The 16,914-nt window shown below is 37.0% G+C and overlaps 1 protein-coding gene across 1 annotated transcript; it reads right to left on the reverse strand.

The window, feature by feature from the left end:
- Positions 1-399: 399 nt before the first annotated feature.
- LOC134201577 (uncharacterized G-patch domain protein DDB_G0278987-like) lies at positions 400-16,336 on the reverse strand. Its single transcript, XM_062676713.1, has 5 exons — positions 16,237-16,336; positions 15,594-15,905; positions 14,623-15,014; positions 954-1,143; positions 400-422 (listed from the first exon to the last, which is right to left on the reverse strand). The coding sequence occupies exons 1-5, from the start codon at positions 16,334-16,336 to the stop codon at positions 400-402; spliced, it is 1,017 nt and encodes a 338-aa protein (XP_062532697.1).
- Positions 16,337-16,914: the final 578 nt, after the last annotated feature.

Here is a 16,914-nt window from a genome sequence, read left to right on the forward strand (position 1 = left end):
AATATGGAGTGAAATGAAATGAAAATGAAATGAAAATGATTAATTTGAGACGTTAATCAACTGGGATGAAATTAAATGAAATGAGATGATATGGAATGAAATATAATCTTAGTAAAATGGTGGTCATTTACTAAGATTTTTTCAGTGGACTTTTTGGAGGATCCCGAGAAGTTGCGTCCAGCGGCTTTGTTTCATTTTCCCACATTTGTGCACTTTCACAGATATTAAACAGTTAATAAACCACCGTTATTACACATTTAAACCTGAAGAAACACTAAATAGACAAAATAAAACAAATCACACAACTTCACTCCTCGCGTTCCCGCCAAAAATCCTGTCAGTTATAGTCTGTCAAATTGAGTATAGATTAAATATTGTTTTCTCTTTATTAATATTTGTTTAAAGTGTAGTCTTGATGAAATCTGCGATTAAAAAGAAGTATAATAGTTCTTGACAATAGGATCATAATAGAGTACAAACTTATAATTTCCATTAGTTATAGTCGAATTTCGACTACCAGGGGACCATAGTACTGAAAAATTCTCAATCAAAATATATAAAATATTTTTTCGTGAAATAATTAATACACGCGTGAAACTACACCCGATCGATTTCACAGCACTGGCCCGTACGGAATTCGTCGGTGGAGCCGTCAATTGATTTCCGGGTCGCTGGGCTGATGATAATACGTTTTGTATTTTTGTGCTTCTGCACATAATAGGGTTCTTAAGACAGTTTAAGCGGCCATTGTTGTCCCACGATTTATTAGGGTTAACGGTGAATTAAAATTTTAGGGTATTGAAATCTGATCGTCGGTTGTGTCAAATCAATTCGAGGGGTATTAAGGGGAGGCTTAGAATAATAATCGTTTGTATCGAAATAATTCAATTTGGATTACCACTATAAGTTGTCGTGGCCTAAATAGATGTCCAAATATAATCGTATTGAGTGACCGGTGTTCAAGTCCCGCATCTTCTTCTTCTTTTTTCCTATTATCTTCTGCTGGGGTGTAGGGCTCGAATGAAATTCTTCCATTTGCATCGGTCTTGGGTAGCATGTTCTACCACCTTCCACGTCGTGCTCAAGACGCCCAGTTCCTGCTTTACTGAGCGACGCCAAGCTGTTCTGGTACGGCCTCTTTTCCTTTTACCAGATGCTTTCTAGGTCAGTGCTCTCTTGGATAGGTGGACATCGGGGTTTTCTTAATGTGGAAACAATCCAATGCCACTTCCGCATACAATTTTTCAAATTCAACACTTACTTAAAGCATTTTCAAGACTTCCACGATGAAGGAATAACATCGTGTAATCAAAGTCAAGAGGCGCAAAAATTACAATTTGGGTAATTACTAGTGATAATTAAATGATTGATTACTTAACAATTGTGACAAAGACCTATTTTCAATACAGTTTTTAAACGACCCACCTATATCGGTTTCCTTAAGCATTACTAAAAGTAATATTTCACCTCAAAAACACCCCGTATGGGGGCTTAATAATAGGTCGCGTGAACTATAGCGGTTATTTACAAGCATTTTATTAACAACGAAGTCTCTGCAGTGGAAAATATAAAGCCAAATTTATCATTTTTCTAGTTTGTCTTTTAAATAGCAATATTCGATAATGTTTTACTTGATTTGAAGTACCTATATCGTAGTGTTTTGCGCGATGTGTTTTGATTACATTTTGTCCAGAGGTCTTTACAGTATCTGGCCAGAATGTGCGGAGTATGGACCTCGAGCATTTTTTTACAAACACCTGTAGTTGGTTCTTGAGTGTCTTCATAACTCTCCAGGTCCCACTTGAATAAACAGAAGAACACTTCTGACAATGTGGTCGAACAGTGTCAGCTTGATTTGGCGTGTTCGGGCATTTGAATCCCAGATTGGTTTCTACTGGTGGCAGGAGAAGACCTGGTCGCCCTGTACACACTTGGCGGCGCACCGTGGAGTGCGAGATGAGGGCTGCCGGCCAGACCTGGAATGACGTTAAGGAGCAAATACAAGACAGGGTGAGGTGGAAACAACTTGTGAGGGCCCTATGTACCAGCGGGGTATCCCAGGACTCCAACCTCCTCCTCGCGTCGTTTCCTCACTGCTGAGGGTCGTGATCATTATATGTCGACAGAATTTTGCTCCTTGTAATGTCACGCCAGCGCCTCCGATCATTGGCCGCATGAAGGGCGTCATGGAATGGGATCTCTAGTGTGGTGCGAATTTGGTCGAACCACCTTGTCGGACTGCGCCCGCGCAGTCTCTTTCCCTCGATTTTATTTGAGGTATCATTATCATCCTCAGCCTATAGCAGTCCACTGCTGGACATAGGCCTCTCCAATTGCTTGCCACTGAGCACGAACCTCGGCTTCTCTCATCCAGCTCCTGCTAGCCACCCTGCACAGATCTCCACCTAGCGTGAGGGCGTCGGGCATTTGAGGTATTAAGTCAAAATTATTATTGCCAAACAGAAAACTTGATCTGAAGTTACTACCGGATTATAGAACACATCAGCTAGGCACCACTATTGTTTTTGATTCAGCGCACTTCTCTTGACCCATGGTGGCATTCACATTGTCTTTAAGCTCCGTAATAATTAGCACAAAATGGGCCGTGAGCACACTCATACATGTACACAATAAAAAAAGCTCTCTGCTCCAATATTGCAATAAATAAACAGTTTATCAGAGTCCATAGTAATCCTGACGCATCATCTACGAGTGCCTAGAGAAACGAATTCCAAGAATACATATAGTAATAACCGCTATATTACCCTCCAAATATTTAATATCCATTTTATTTCCCCATAAAAACGAGGTTATGACGTAATTTTAATATTTAAAAGAGAAAAAAATAATACAGTAACGCATAAAATCGGTCCCAGAAGTAATATGTTGGCTCGACTACGTAAATAAATTGGTTATCTGAGTGCTACCGAGAAATTCTACGAGATTGTATTTAAAAAAAAAAAACTGCTATTGTGTCACGAATATTACACGATAAAAGATGAGGGAAACTACAAAGGGAAGATCTTCCACTGAGCGGGTGAAATTTCTCGGTAGATTGACAATAATGTTTTTATTTTTCCTACCTAAGCTGATGGTCTGAGACCATATCAGCGTAACCGGACGAGTAGGTGAGCTCACGCGGCTCAAACCTGCCGTTGTTGCTAACGGGAACCCTAGCAAGAGCCGTGCCTCGCAGAATCTACCACCGGATCGGAAACGCGACCCACTGAGAAGATCCGGCGAGAAACTCAGTGTGCTGTGTCTGTGGGTTAAATTACTTGTAGAGCCCTTCGTCGCAAGCGGCGGGTCCGACGAGAACGATGACCGGTGCTTGGGGTACCTAGAAGCACCGTTAGTGGATCGGAAGACCATATTGTTTTTCGTAACTTGTATAATAATATATGCAAGCTTATTTTGAGAATGTCGTTAGCGCGTTTCAGACTTCTGTCAAATATCTTCTAATCTATCACAGCTACTGCGACAAGGCATCGCATCGTGTAGTAAATTCAGAAGCGCAAATTTCACTTCATCTCACAGCCAAACAGTAATTTACCACTAAGGGCACTTCAATACCGTGCCCAATCTAAAGAGACAGAGTATGATGTAACAACTGTCCCACTCTTCAAACACGATGCATGGCGATTCGCCATCGCAATTATAATTTGCGTAATTACTGGTGGTAGGACCTCTTGTGAGTCCGCACGAGTAAATGCCAACTTTTCTAATAAAATACGTACTTAACAAATGTTCAAGACTGACTTCCTCGGTGAAGGCATAACATCGTGTAATAAAAATCAAGCCCGCAAAATTATAATTTGCGTAAATACTGGTGACAGGACCTCTTGTGAGTCAGCACGGGTAGGCACCACCACCACCCCACCTATTTCTGCCGTGAAGCAGTAATGCGTTTCGATTTGAAGGGTGGGTCAGCCGTTGTAGCTATACTTGAGACCTTAGAACTGATATCTCAAGGTGGGTGGCGGCATTTACATTGTAGATGTCTATGTGCTCCAGTAACCAATTAACACCAGGTGGACTGTGAGCTCGACCACCCATCTAAGCAATAAACATGACATCTTGGAATTCAGAAGTTCAGCTCTTTACACGTTTAAAATAACTAGTCAAGCGTGTTCCATAATGATATTATCGGAATTATCGATATAACAATATCCCACCTCACCCAGAAATGTAATGCTCTCGACATTAGCACAGTAGACATTCTAATTTGAGATCAAACGTGGATTAATTGACTGCATTAATTACGTCTTGTTCATTCGTCTGTGATAATATAGGCTTATGCAGCCGATTACGTCGGCAGCTTCCGGTATGGAGATTCTAGGCTATTTTACACTCGAGAGACAGTGAAATCTTCGTTGTTGTCATCAACACAGCGCTTAATTGAGTGCCATTATGAGTAATGTGATAAATATACTAGCGGTCCCCCAGTAGTAGAAATTCGATTATAATTAATTGAAATTATAAGTTGGACCACAGACTTTATCAAACAAAAGAGCATATAATAATATGTGTGTGCGTGCGTGCGTGCGTGCGAGCGTGCGTGCGTGCGAGCGTGCGTGTGAGCGTGCGTGCGTGCGTTCGTGCGTGCGTGCGTGCTTGCGTGCGTGCGTGCGTGCGTGCGTGCGTGCGTGTGTGTGTGTGTGTTGTATGTGTTGTGTGTGTATTAATATAAAGATAATAACACATCGCACATGTCACGCAACGTCATACGCCACTTCATTTTGGCAGCTAGGATTCCCTATGTTATGGAAATCAGAGACTGATATGCGTTTAATAAATACCTAGACAAAGAGAAAAAACACCCTGATATAGAAATCAAATCGACGGTCTTGGGCCTGGCAGTCAAGGTTACAAAGCTACTGTACCATCGTGTCATGCTATCTACCGTAGTCCAATGCTATTTAAACTTCAATATACCTCAATGTTAGTGTCAGAATTCAGATGACGAATGAACTTACCAGCAGTTAGGCGGTGACCTTTACTGGTGGTTGAACCTCTTGTGAGTCCGCACGGGTAGGTACCACCACCCCACCTATTTCTGCCGTGAAGCAGCCGTTGTAACTATACTGAGACCTTAGAACTTATATCTCAAGGTGGGTGGCGCATTTAGGTTGTAGATGTCTATCGGCTCCAATAATCACTTAACACCAGGTCGGCTGTGAGCTCATCCACCCATCTAAGCAATAAATAAATAAATAAAACTCTTTCATCGTAATGCTGTTTTGCAATTAATTAACAGCGTTGGATGTATAAGGGGCATCAAACTTCAACTACTAATGGACTCTTTTAAAATTCATGAAACTTGTCGAATTTCCCGATAATTACCTCGAACATTGTGCGAAGTCTATTTCAAGGTAGACTGAATAATGGTTCCGAGGCGTTATTCCGGTGGTCTTTTATAAAGAGGTGTCCGGACCGGCAATGTCACTGTCATCATTAATATCGCTCGGGCTAGGTATAACAGTGGAAGCAATCAGAATAAAAATGTAGGTTTTATTCGAACTACGCTTTTCACTGTTCAATTAAAAACATTGATGTTGGTAAATCTGTTATAGATAGATTCATTTACGAGTCAAAATATAATACAATTATTGTTAATTAATTAATCTATTTCTCAGATGTATCTTGAGGTGGCCAAGAAAATGAATAAATGCGTTTACTTCTTCAAACACTCATTTTATTATTTTTAATTATTTTACAATTATAGAATTGAAATGCGCGTCCATCATTTTTCTTCGTGTTATAATTTTTTAAATTTTGACAATTGGTGCCGCCACTATTGCGTTTCCTGTTTTGTGATTGGTTCGTGCGATATGACGTCATCGTTGGCCAATCACAGCCATCAATGTATGACGCGACGTTAATTCGTTAACATACCGTCTAAAACAAATCTAACGGCCGTCTGGTGTAGTGGTAAGTGACATGGTCACTAAACAAGGGGGTCGCGGGTTCGAATCCCGCCAAGGGGAGATATTTGTATGATAAATATAAATGTCTTTTCCAGGGTTATGGATGTATATTAAATATATGTATGTGTATAATAAAAATCTTACATTTATTTCCGTTATCTGGTACCTGTAACACAAGTTCTTTACGAACTTATCACGGGAACAGTTAACGTGGCGTGATTGTTTAAAAAAAAAACAAAAAAAAAATATTGTAATAATTATGGGGAGTATTTTAAGCGGTAGGCATCCGCTTGGCTCTGCCCCTGGTACTGGCGTAACGGTAACCACTCACCATCAGGTGGGCGGTGTGCACGTCTGCCTACGAGGACAATAAAATAAAAGCAAATTCATGAAATGAATGAGTAATAAAAAGAAAAAGAAATACTGAAAAATATAGGTTCGACAATGATGAGCACTAAGCTGTTAGAAGACTTATCAATAGAGAATCGTACTGTGAGTTTAGTAATGTGTGAACAAATTTAAGTATTCTGTTGTTTAATTTTGTATATGTTTATAAGAAAGATTAAAAAAATCAGACACACAAAAATAAGAGAAAAAACAAAATCTATAGATTCTCTTGAATATGCCAGAAACTGGAAATGGAAGTGGGCTGGTCATGTAGCAAGACTTAAGGACCAGAGATGGACTGCAAGGATAACTGCATGGGAAGGGCCAAAAGGAAAAAGAAAAAAGGGTCGCCCGATATCAAAATGGGAGGACGATATTAAAGCTATTGCTGGCCCTCGATGGATACAGTTAGCCCAAAATAGAACCAAATGGAAAGACTTGGAGGAGGCCTCACCATGTTTAATGGGTTCCTGCCAAACATTAGTTAAGAAAAATAAAACTATTATATACCTATTTACTTTGTATTTTGGCAGGAAATAAAAGGCTTTTTATTTTATTTATTTATTTATCAGAGCCCATAGACTTCCACAAAACGCGCCACCCACGTTCAGATATGAGGTCTAAGTCTCAGTTGTATAGTGTCATCTTTTAAGTCCGAAATAACTACTTCGTGGCCAAAATGGACAGGAAGATGATTTTTACCCGTGCGGAGTTAAACGACGCCCAACCATCTCTTCTCGATTCCTCTTATTTAAGCTATATCTCAAATTTCTAAACCAAGGTTATATATAAATATTTCGGTAACTTCACAAACATTCTATGATTTAAATGGGTTCATTAATATGTCATTGATAAACAAAAACAACCTACAAAAAACCACTAATATACATATAATTTTGATATTTTAATATCATTGTTTCAACATAATTGTGTGGGCAGAAATTTAATTACGAGTATTAGTCTGTTTGTTTTATAGACCAAATTGCCGGCTAAAACTTCCACGGTTTGTGAATATGTTAGGAATCTGCCAGTCAACAATTTAAACCATATAGGGGTACTTATGCTTTATCGCTTAGGTTTCTTTTCACAGAAGCTACCATAATTCAGGCTATTTCTGTAGCGAACCAGCAATTCCTTCCAATTTGCTGGATGGAACAGTCATTATACAACACATCTGATAATTCGACGTCATGTTTCGAAGTTAATAATAATTTCGATAAAATGCCCAAGAGCTTCGTGACCCGAAATTACAAACAAAGTCATAATCAAAATAAATTGATCAGATATATTCGTTGGCATTAAAATAATAAAACAAACACAATTTCCCTTCATTACCATTAAGCTCCGTGATAAATGAACAAAGCTTTTCCCTGGATGACGAAAACCAATAACACGGATCATTATTGTTAGTTGACATACGTTTCCACGTAGCTCTAATTACGTGGCTCGTTCATTTAAAAACTACGTATTATGAATCATTGAGGATAACTTACGAAATTAAGGTATTTTTCTTTGGGCAGTCCAAGGATCAAACAACATTTGGGGTTCGAGGCAGAATAAACAAGGCCATAAATGGAAAAATAATGTTAGGCACTGGGGTGTTTAGTAGGTAAAACAAATTATTGGTGGTAGGGCCTAATTATTTGAAGCTTAATGTCTTCTTGCGCCGATAATCCTTAATTTTTATTTTTTTTATGATTGAGGGTTTACTGGTAGCCCTGAGGCCTTTCCAGTTTCACCAGGACTAGTGGGCGAGCAAAGGCTCAGCCAGGAGTGGTGGGATTTGCTAATAGCTGCACGAGCGCCTCCGAAAGAGGCCTAACAACTCAAGAGCAGCTGCTTCGCGAATGAATTTACTACCGGATCGGAATCGCGACCCGCTGATAAGATCCGGCGAGAAACTCAGCGAGCTGATTCATTGATCAGGTTGCACGTCGAACTCTTTGCCGAGTTCGACGAGTACATTTACCGGGGTCCCTGAGCCTGCTCCTAGTGTTAGAGCTGAAGGTGTCAGATAATCCTTAATACTGGCGGTCTAAGTCTTTCTGATCTATTGTAAGGCTGTACTGCTCCTGCCAAAAAAACAGTCACACGTTCTGGTTTAAGTGACAGAGTCAGCGTCATACTATACAACTGAGATTTTGACCACATCTGTCAGAGCAGTTGACGCGACTCATACTGTAATTATTCGTCCTTTTACACATCAATATCAAATCTTCTTAATTGCTTTCTGTCGAATTTTCGGCCCCATTTTTTTTTCTTTCTAATTTCACTAGGAACATTTTAAGCTTGCAAGGACGGGTGCCGTCTTCAGTGTGTATAGCGCAAATATTCGTCCTATTTTAGTATAACTACCTAAATATAAATAGGCGATGATATTAATACCGCTTTTTCCTCTTATGTCTGTCAACTGGTTTTATTTCTTTTTTATTTAGAAAAAATCGTATCAAAATTTGTTTAGTAGTATTATTGTAACTATTTTGTAATCCTCTACAAAAAATTCAGATGACAAAAAGTAATTTATCAAAAGAATTTAAACCTTGAGATGTCAATGATTATAGTCGAATATCGATCATCGGGAGTACACCACTAATTACATAAATTACAATACAACTCGGACAATATGGTGGGCCTTTCCCGTTCACTGTGATTTTCATGCGCTCTAGTCAACAAACAAAGCTAAGTGGACCATGCGTGTCAAAGAAAAAAAAAAAAAATTTTTAAACTAAATTACGTCTTTCGATATAATACCATCATCAGCTGATATTAAAATGGTCACAAACGCGCCCTTTAAAAACCCGATAACGCATCCGCACGTGTCTAATCTTGAACTGAAAGCGTCAATTGACAAACGACTTAAAAAAAAACCCACAACAATATTACTGATAACAAACACCAACAATCTCTCGATATTTTTCCTGGAAAATAACACAGTTTACAATCGTCCCTTAAAACATTTTGCGTCGACGGCTGCCGAGTCATCGGGGAAATGGGGTGCGTTGCCATGACAACCGACACTGAGGAATGAAGCTGCCAGTATTCCCGCACGACCGTTTACTTACCGTAATCATTTATCAAGATAATACGGAGACTTCGTTGACACTGTCAACACTTAAAGGCTAATGAAAGTTGTGTATCTTTTATCGATCGCATCTGCGTTTGTATTGGTCGTTGTGGGTAGGTTAGTAAATCTGTGGATACATGGTTACCGTCACACAAAAAAAAATCACACCGCTAATGTCGCCACGGAACTTGAGTCAACTGCACACTTCATTCTGTTGTCGTCGTGGCCTAAAGGATAAGACGTCCGGTGCATTCGTATCTAGCGACGCACAGGTGTTCGAATCCCGCAGGCAAGTACCAATTTTTCTAATGAAATTCGAACTTAGCAAGTATTCACGATTGACTTCCACGGTGAAGGAATAATGTCGTGTAGTAAAAATAAAACCCGCACAATTCTAATTTACGTAATTACTGGTGATAAGACGTCTTGTGAGTCCGCACGATTAGGTACAACCGCCCTGCCTATTTCAGCCGTGAAGCAGTAATGCGTTTCGGTTTGCAGGGTGGGGCAGCCGTTGTAACAATACTGAGACTTTAGAACTCATCACTAAAGCGTTGTAATGGATATAATAATATACTCTATTAATCAATATTTTATTAAAATATTCGATAAATAACTTTGAACACGAATATATTTCTCGGTCATAAGCTCCTATAGTATTTGGAACAATGGAAATACATACGGGTATATCTGTATTCAGAATTGTAGATGTAACTAGAGAGGTCGGCGCTGGACCAAATACTCGCTTAAACCTGTCGGAGTATTTTCAGTGATGGAACAATGACTGCCTTGGCATTGTGTAGGTATCGATAAATGCATTCCTTGAGGAGTGCTCTGAGGAATTGTTATTTTTTTATTGCTTAGACGGGTGGACGAGCTCACAGCCCACCTGGTGTTAAGTGGTTACTGGAGTCCATAGACATCTACCACGTAAATGCGCTACCCACCTTGAAATATAAGTTCTAAGGTCTCAGTATAGTTACAACGGCTGCCCCACTCTTCAAACCGAAACGCATTACTGCTTTACGACAGAAATAGGCAAGGTGGTGGTACCTACCCGCGCAGACTCACAAGAGGTCCTACCATCAGTAAAGTTTTTTGAGATGATTTCATCCTCTCGTTTTTGTCATCGCAATGTCTGCCAACGGAGTAGAGTTCATCCGTATTACCTGGAGCCACTGCGTTCATCCACAGTGCTTTTCCAGATATCTTTTTTGCCACCTAACATCCGGCTATGAAATGAGCTCCCCTCCACGGTGTTTCCCGAGCGCTATGACATGTCCTTCTTCAAACGAACGCCTCGTTTCGAGGTTGAGAGTACTTCACGGTAGACAGCGGCTTGGCTCTGCCCCTGGCATCGCTGAAGTCCATGGACAACGGTAACCACTCACCATCAATTGTATCGTATGCTCATCTGCGTACAAGGGCAATATTAAAAAAAATGCATTTTAGAGACTTTTATTGTAATATATTAAAACAGATTACACTGAAACTAAGTAACTTATATAAGTATCGCATATTCACAAGAGAATCCACAAAAGTCATTTAATTAGGGTCAGACTAATAAGGATATGAAACCGTTGGAATATTAATTTTAATATTTTTGAGTGTCTTAATAATTTCCATCATAGTTAATTAGCAAATAAACGTTCTACATTGATGGTCCATTTCCAAGATAATCTGCTTAGTTATGGATAGTTACATATACGAGGAAAGTGCAACTCAGACATGAATTCAAACCACATTTCAAAATTCGATCAATCCCATCAATCCTAGACCATGTGGCACACTCACGACCGATCAAAACTTTCAAGGTAAAATTTATTGCATGACTCATTTAAATCAATTAGCAAGACATTGTTTGTTCTATTTAGAATTACAGTTAACATCTAACTATTACCACTAAAAGTGCTTTGCCAAGGCAAGCCAATAGGTCAACTTTCTGCTACGCCATACATGCGACCTCACTACTGTCTAGTTTAAAGCATCTAATTCCTCTAGTACTAAATTTCTTCTGCTTGCGTCAAAAATCCTCAATGCTGAGGGTCGTGACCTCCTATAATAACTTTATCTTGCGCCAGTCCTGTCTATCCTCAGCTCTGCCAATGGCATCGTGGACTGAAGTCTTGAGAGTAGAGCGTATCTGGTCCGACCAACGCATTGGACTTCAGCCTCTGGGCCTTCTTCCGTATACCTTACCTTAGTGCTTAATTTAGATCATTCAAAAAAGATTTTACATTATCGACATCAATCATCGACAATTTCCCATGCCTACCGAGCCATCGAAGCGTGTAATCAGGTGACTGTTCGTCCCGAGACCGAATAACGAACGCAAGAGAATCGTTCCTCTTTTGAACTCAATTGTAGGTTCCTATTTCCAGCGTTACGTCTTAACGCAATAACCATAAAAGAGGCTGAATGCAAACAAATCAATCTTAATCTAGAATTCGAGATCCTTGAAAGGCTTCAAAATAAAACTTTCAGAACAATGCTAAGAATACCGCATTACATAAGCACAAAAGATCAGACAAATGGACCTAAATATTCCCACAGTGAAAGAGGAAATAGTAACTTACAGCAAAAAATACCAAGTCAGGTTATCGATACACGTCAATAAATTGGCGTCGGACCTAGGAGGCACAGTATACCTACCTTACAGAATAGAAATTAAATCTTACAATAAAAGATTAATAATGATTATGATGATAAAAGATGAAGATGTCACTGGACATCTGATTCTGTTTATATTACTATTAAGATTAAATCAGCCAAAGGAATAAGCTCATTGTTAACTGAAACATATCGTTACGAGACAATAAAATAAAAGAGAAGAAAAATATCTATAATAGAATTACCAAGTGCTTTCAAATAACATGAATAGGAATGTAACTGAAATCAATAATGTATTTAATTTTATTTGATAGGCTCTCACGATATCCATGGCCAGAAGTGTAGTGATGCTACTCTAGGCCTTTCAGTATATAGATGGTTTAATTGTTACACCCCATTTCCAATCGGAATGGATGCTTCTTTTGGGGTAAGATGGATTTCCTAACCCGTGTCTTCAACGTGCTCCACTGCCTCTAAATACGCAAAATTATTAAGCCTATCTTATTTTATCTTATCTGGTTTTATTTTTATGCCATCCTGCTGATCCTTTGTCGGATTATTCATTGTTTACAATACGTTTATTTCCATTGAAGCTGAAACAGATTTCACGACTGAATGTCGACCTTAAACATTGTTTACTCCCACAGTGAAAACGCTGCAACTAGAGCCAGACTTATTTTTAAAGTGCTTGCAGAATGTTTTTGGACAACAACGGTATTACTTCGGAATATAGAACTCTCCCAATCTTTGAGTTTCAATTGCACTGTGATTTATTCACTTCTTGAGTGAGATTCGAATAGCTGTTTTGTCAAAATTTTGACGTCGTGGTAATTTGAATTATGAAAGCTATGATAGCTACGATAATTATTATTGATTCAAAGATGTTAAAATTGTTAGGAACGTTTTATCGTCAAATCAAATCAAATCAAACTTTATTAGCTAAAACACGGTTTACAAAGTTGTTGATAGTTATTTTATAGAACAGCGTGTTTCTACCAGGCTGGCAGCAAATATTATTCAAAATTATTTACATTAAATGCACTCAGTAAATATATTAATTAATTAAAATATCAGACAACAAAATAAATTAATTGAATAAGAATTAGTTATTTATGTCATAAAATGAAAACAAAGAACAGAAAGAAGCGAATTTAAAATTAACATAATGATTTATCATTTAAAAAATCGTGAACTGTATAATAACATCTTAAGGTTAATAATTCTTTCAAGTTCTTTTTAAATAAAAATAATTTGTCTTTTTTCATAGCATCAGGTAGCTTATTATATCGCTGGTTTGCGAGAATAGCGACGGAACTAAAAATGATTAATTTTAGAGAATAGCATTTTTAAATTACTTTATAAATGTTTTAGTGCATACTGCAAAATGTACATGATTTATTGAGGGTTTGACTTTACTGATTAAAGGACAATTTATCGTAGTATTAAAACACATAAAAATATTTTAGAACTTTTAATAAAATTTAAAAAAAAATCGACATATAAAGGGGGGTTTCAGACATCAGTCTTTATTCACGATATTGAAAATTATAAAAATCAAGTTATGTCATTAATTTCACTTTAAACCCTCTTAAAAAATACTAATTAAAAATATACAACAGTGTTTAGAACTTTTGTACTTATAACAAATAAAATTAGTTTTATAATCAATAATAGTAGCTTTAGAATTAGGTATTAAAAACAATGTTCTTCAAAATTAATGAGATCAAAATAAACATGAATTCTTCAAATTAAAACGAATTCTTTAAGATAGGTGGGTAATCAAAAAAGTAAAAAACAGAAAAATCAATTCCTACAAGGAAATGTAAGTAAAATAAATAATTTATTTTATAACCCTTCGTAAAATTGTCGATAATAGTTTGGAATTATATTTTTGTTAACCAAATCTAGTAGTCCTCTCTTCTTATTTTCTGAAATTCCGTTACTTTTTTTATAAGCAGATTGCAATCTGTAATTTCCGTACAAAGATTTTGATGCTCGGCTAATAACTTTCACAAATTTAAATTCATTTTCACCGTAAGAAGTTTTATACAAAAAGAACCCTTTGTGGTCAGCATCTACTTTCAGAATCTTTATATCTGTCATCTTCACAGTCTCATTATCAGTATTTTTATTAAAATTTCTTCCCACATCAGAGGCTAGCGATTTTAAATCGTAAAAATTTGTATGATTCATTTCTATGACTTTGTAAGGAGATCCTTTCTTTTTTGCAGTGCGAATTATAGAAATGTACTGATCGGGTGTATAGATAGGCCCAGATTTCAAAGTCTTTTTAATGTTTTTTTCAATGACAGAATGCACACTGTCACCTTCGTTTTGCGTGTGACCTTTTATTAGAAATTTATGCGTGATACTATTGATATAATCAAAAGTAGAAACAGCGAACATGTACAGACTAATAATAAACTTATTCTTTTGCTGTCCGCAGCAGTTGTCAGAATAAAAAATAATATCTAGTTTCGCTTCAGTTGTTAAATCCCTGCCAAGATTTTTTAAATATTCTAAAACACAGGTCCCTATTTCTATAGCTCCTCTGTTTGCTTCTCCTTCATGCCACACGTAGCAGAGCGCATTTTTATTATTCATGTCATAGATTGTAAAGTTTAAGGTATTTACCTTTGAAACATAGTAGAAATTTGACACATCTCCCCTAGGACATGGCATCACAGCCTGTAAGTCATAAACCGCTACTATAGTTGATTCTTTATCTTCTGCGTCTGACTTGTCTTTTGCCTTCTCTATTCTTGATAGCTCTTTTTCTTTTAGATGGTTTTCATATTTCGGCTTCAGTCGGTTTTTATCTTCTCCAGTTGCGTTATTATAGGCAACACAGTCCTCACACTGATCCTTCTTAGGTTGGTAAAATGCTATATTAAATTCTCCATTAAATATTCTATTAAACATGATATAATTAGCACTTGTTTCTCTTTTCTCTTCACATTGTTTCACATAATCTCTATAAATATCTGCAATAGTCTTACTTCCATCAATATATTCTTTTCGCGTATCTGCTCGACAGTAATGGCTTTCTATTTTTGGTATCGCCTTAATAAAATTTCTCAAATTATCTTTGACATTATTATTTACATGGCTGTGATTACCATGTTTCCCTCTCTGATCCTCCAGTATAATACCTGAAACATCACTTCTTGATTTTTCTGTAACCGTTCGAATAAATCTGTCAGATACATCCAGCGTAGACATAAAAAAACTCTTACAAACGCGAATTTTTTCGCCATCTTTATCATTGAAATAAAATGCGTTGTTATTTCGACGTGTTCCTTTTTTATATTGATACGTAGGTACAATAGAGGACATATTGAATGCTACAAAAGTTCTTTTACTTTGCAGATCCGGTAATTTATAATATGCATCAAAAATATGGCGTCGAGTCTCATCATCAAACCTTGTGTTACACTTTAACTTGCACTTTTCTGTACAGCCTGGTCCTAATCGTCTTTCTCGCATAACTTTGTTATTTTTGCCTACATATTCTTTCCCTGCATTTCGTAGACGCTTTGCTACATTCGTTTTCCAAAGTGCTGGCTGTCCTTTCCTCCTTCGTGTAATGTTTTGGTTTGATTCACGTGAAATATTTTCTTCTTCATTCTGTTCTACTGTTTCATCCGAATCTGACGATAAATCATTCTTTTCAATCTGATAATGAGGATCTGCGATACTATCATCTGATGAAAAATCTTTTTCTTCCTTATCTTCTTCACTTTCATCATTAATATTGGTCAATTCGATAGTTTTTGGTTCAGCTTCTATTTGTAAATTACTTTCTACTGCAGTCGAAGACGAGCAGGAAGATGAGCTAGAAGACGAGGATGACGATGAAGACGATGTAGATGGTGATCTTTGTCGCGAAACCAACTTATTTTCTTCTGAATTATTGCCTGAAACTCAATAAGCAATTATTTATTTACATAATAAATCCCAAAAAACTGCAACTATTTGCAACAAGACGAACTACACATATTCTGAATAAAATAATATCAAAAAAATCTTCAACCGATTGAATTAAAAGATGTATTTTCTTTTGCTTACCTGATGTGTTAATATAATTTATATCATTTTCTATATTTTCATCGCGACTACTTGCACATAGCGGCAAGCTGCTTTTATGTATATTGGTACCTAAATTAATTTTAATAGTTAAATACTTAGTTGAAATAATAAATAAAATTGAGACAAAATTACAAATACATAAAATTTTAGGGAGGTGACCTTCTTGTTCACTATTCGTTAAATCATGTTGATCCTCATTTTCTTTATTTTTACTGGCCGCTTTTTTCAACTTTTCCAAGAATAGCATTCTTTCTGCCATCTTGAATAGCTCCAATATAGTTAATATTGCCTAAAACTAGAAATAACGTAAATAATTAATTATCAATGAATATCACGTAAAAAATTAACTCAATATTTCTACCCCAAAATACCTTGAACACAGACGCATTTCGTAATAAGAAGCAAAAACATATCCATGTTTTTCAAAAATAACGACGTTTCTTATTTACGATACGAATAAAATCTGTTTATTTTTCATGAATATGGGCTCAAGTAAGATAAAGTCGGTATAAAATACGATATCATAAGCAATTACCCACATTTATTCAAGAATACAGGTGTAAATAAAAATAAGACATAAAAAGATACTTACTTTTGTCAAAAACAACGACTAATCACCAAATATGATACTATTCTTGAAAATTTTCAACAATTATTGCAAACGAACTATAAATACGTCGGTATTTACGAAAAATGACCGTGCATTCACTCTGCTGTCATCGGCTCAACTGAGATCAGCCTCTATTTGTGATTACGCTACCAGTGTTTTGTCTCAAACGAATAATGACGCTGTCTCTTTTTAACAAATGTTTGCGCGAAATCGGCGTTACGTCTCTG

This window comes from Bombyx mori, chromosome 28 (assembly GCF_030269925.1).
Source record: "Bombyx mori chromosome 28, ASM3026992v2".
Lineage (NCBI taxonomy): Eukaryota > Metazoa > Arthropoda > Insecta > Lepidoptera > Bombycidae > Bombyx > Bombyx mori.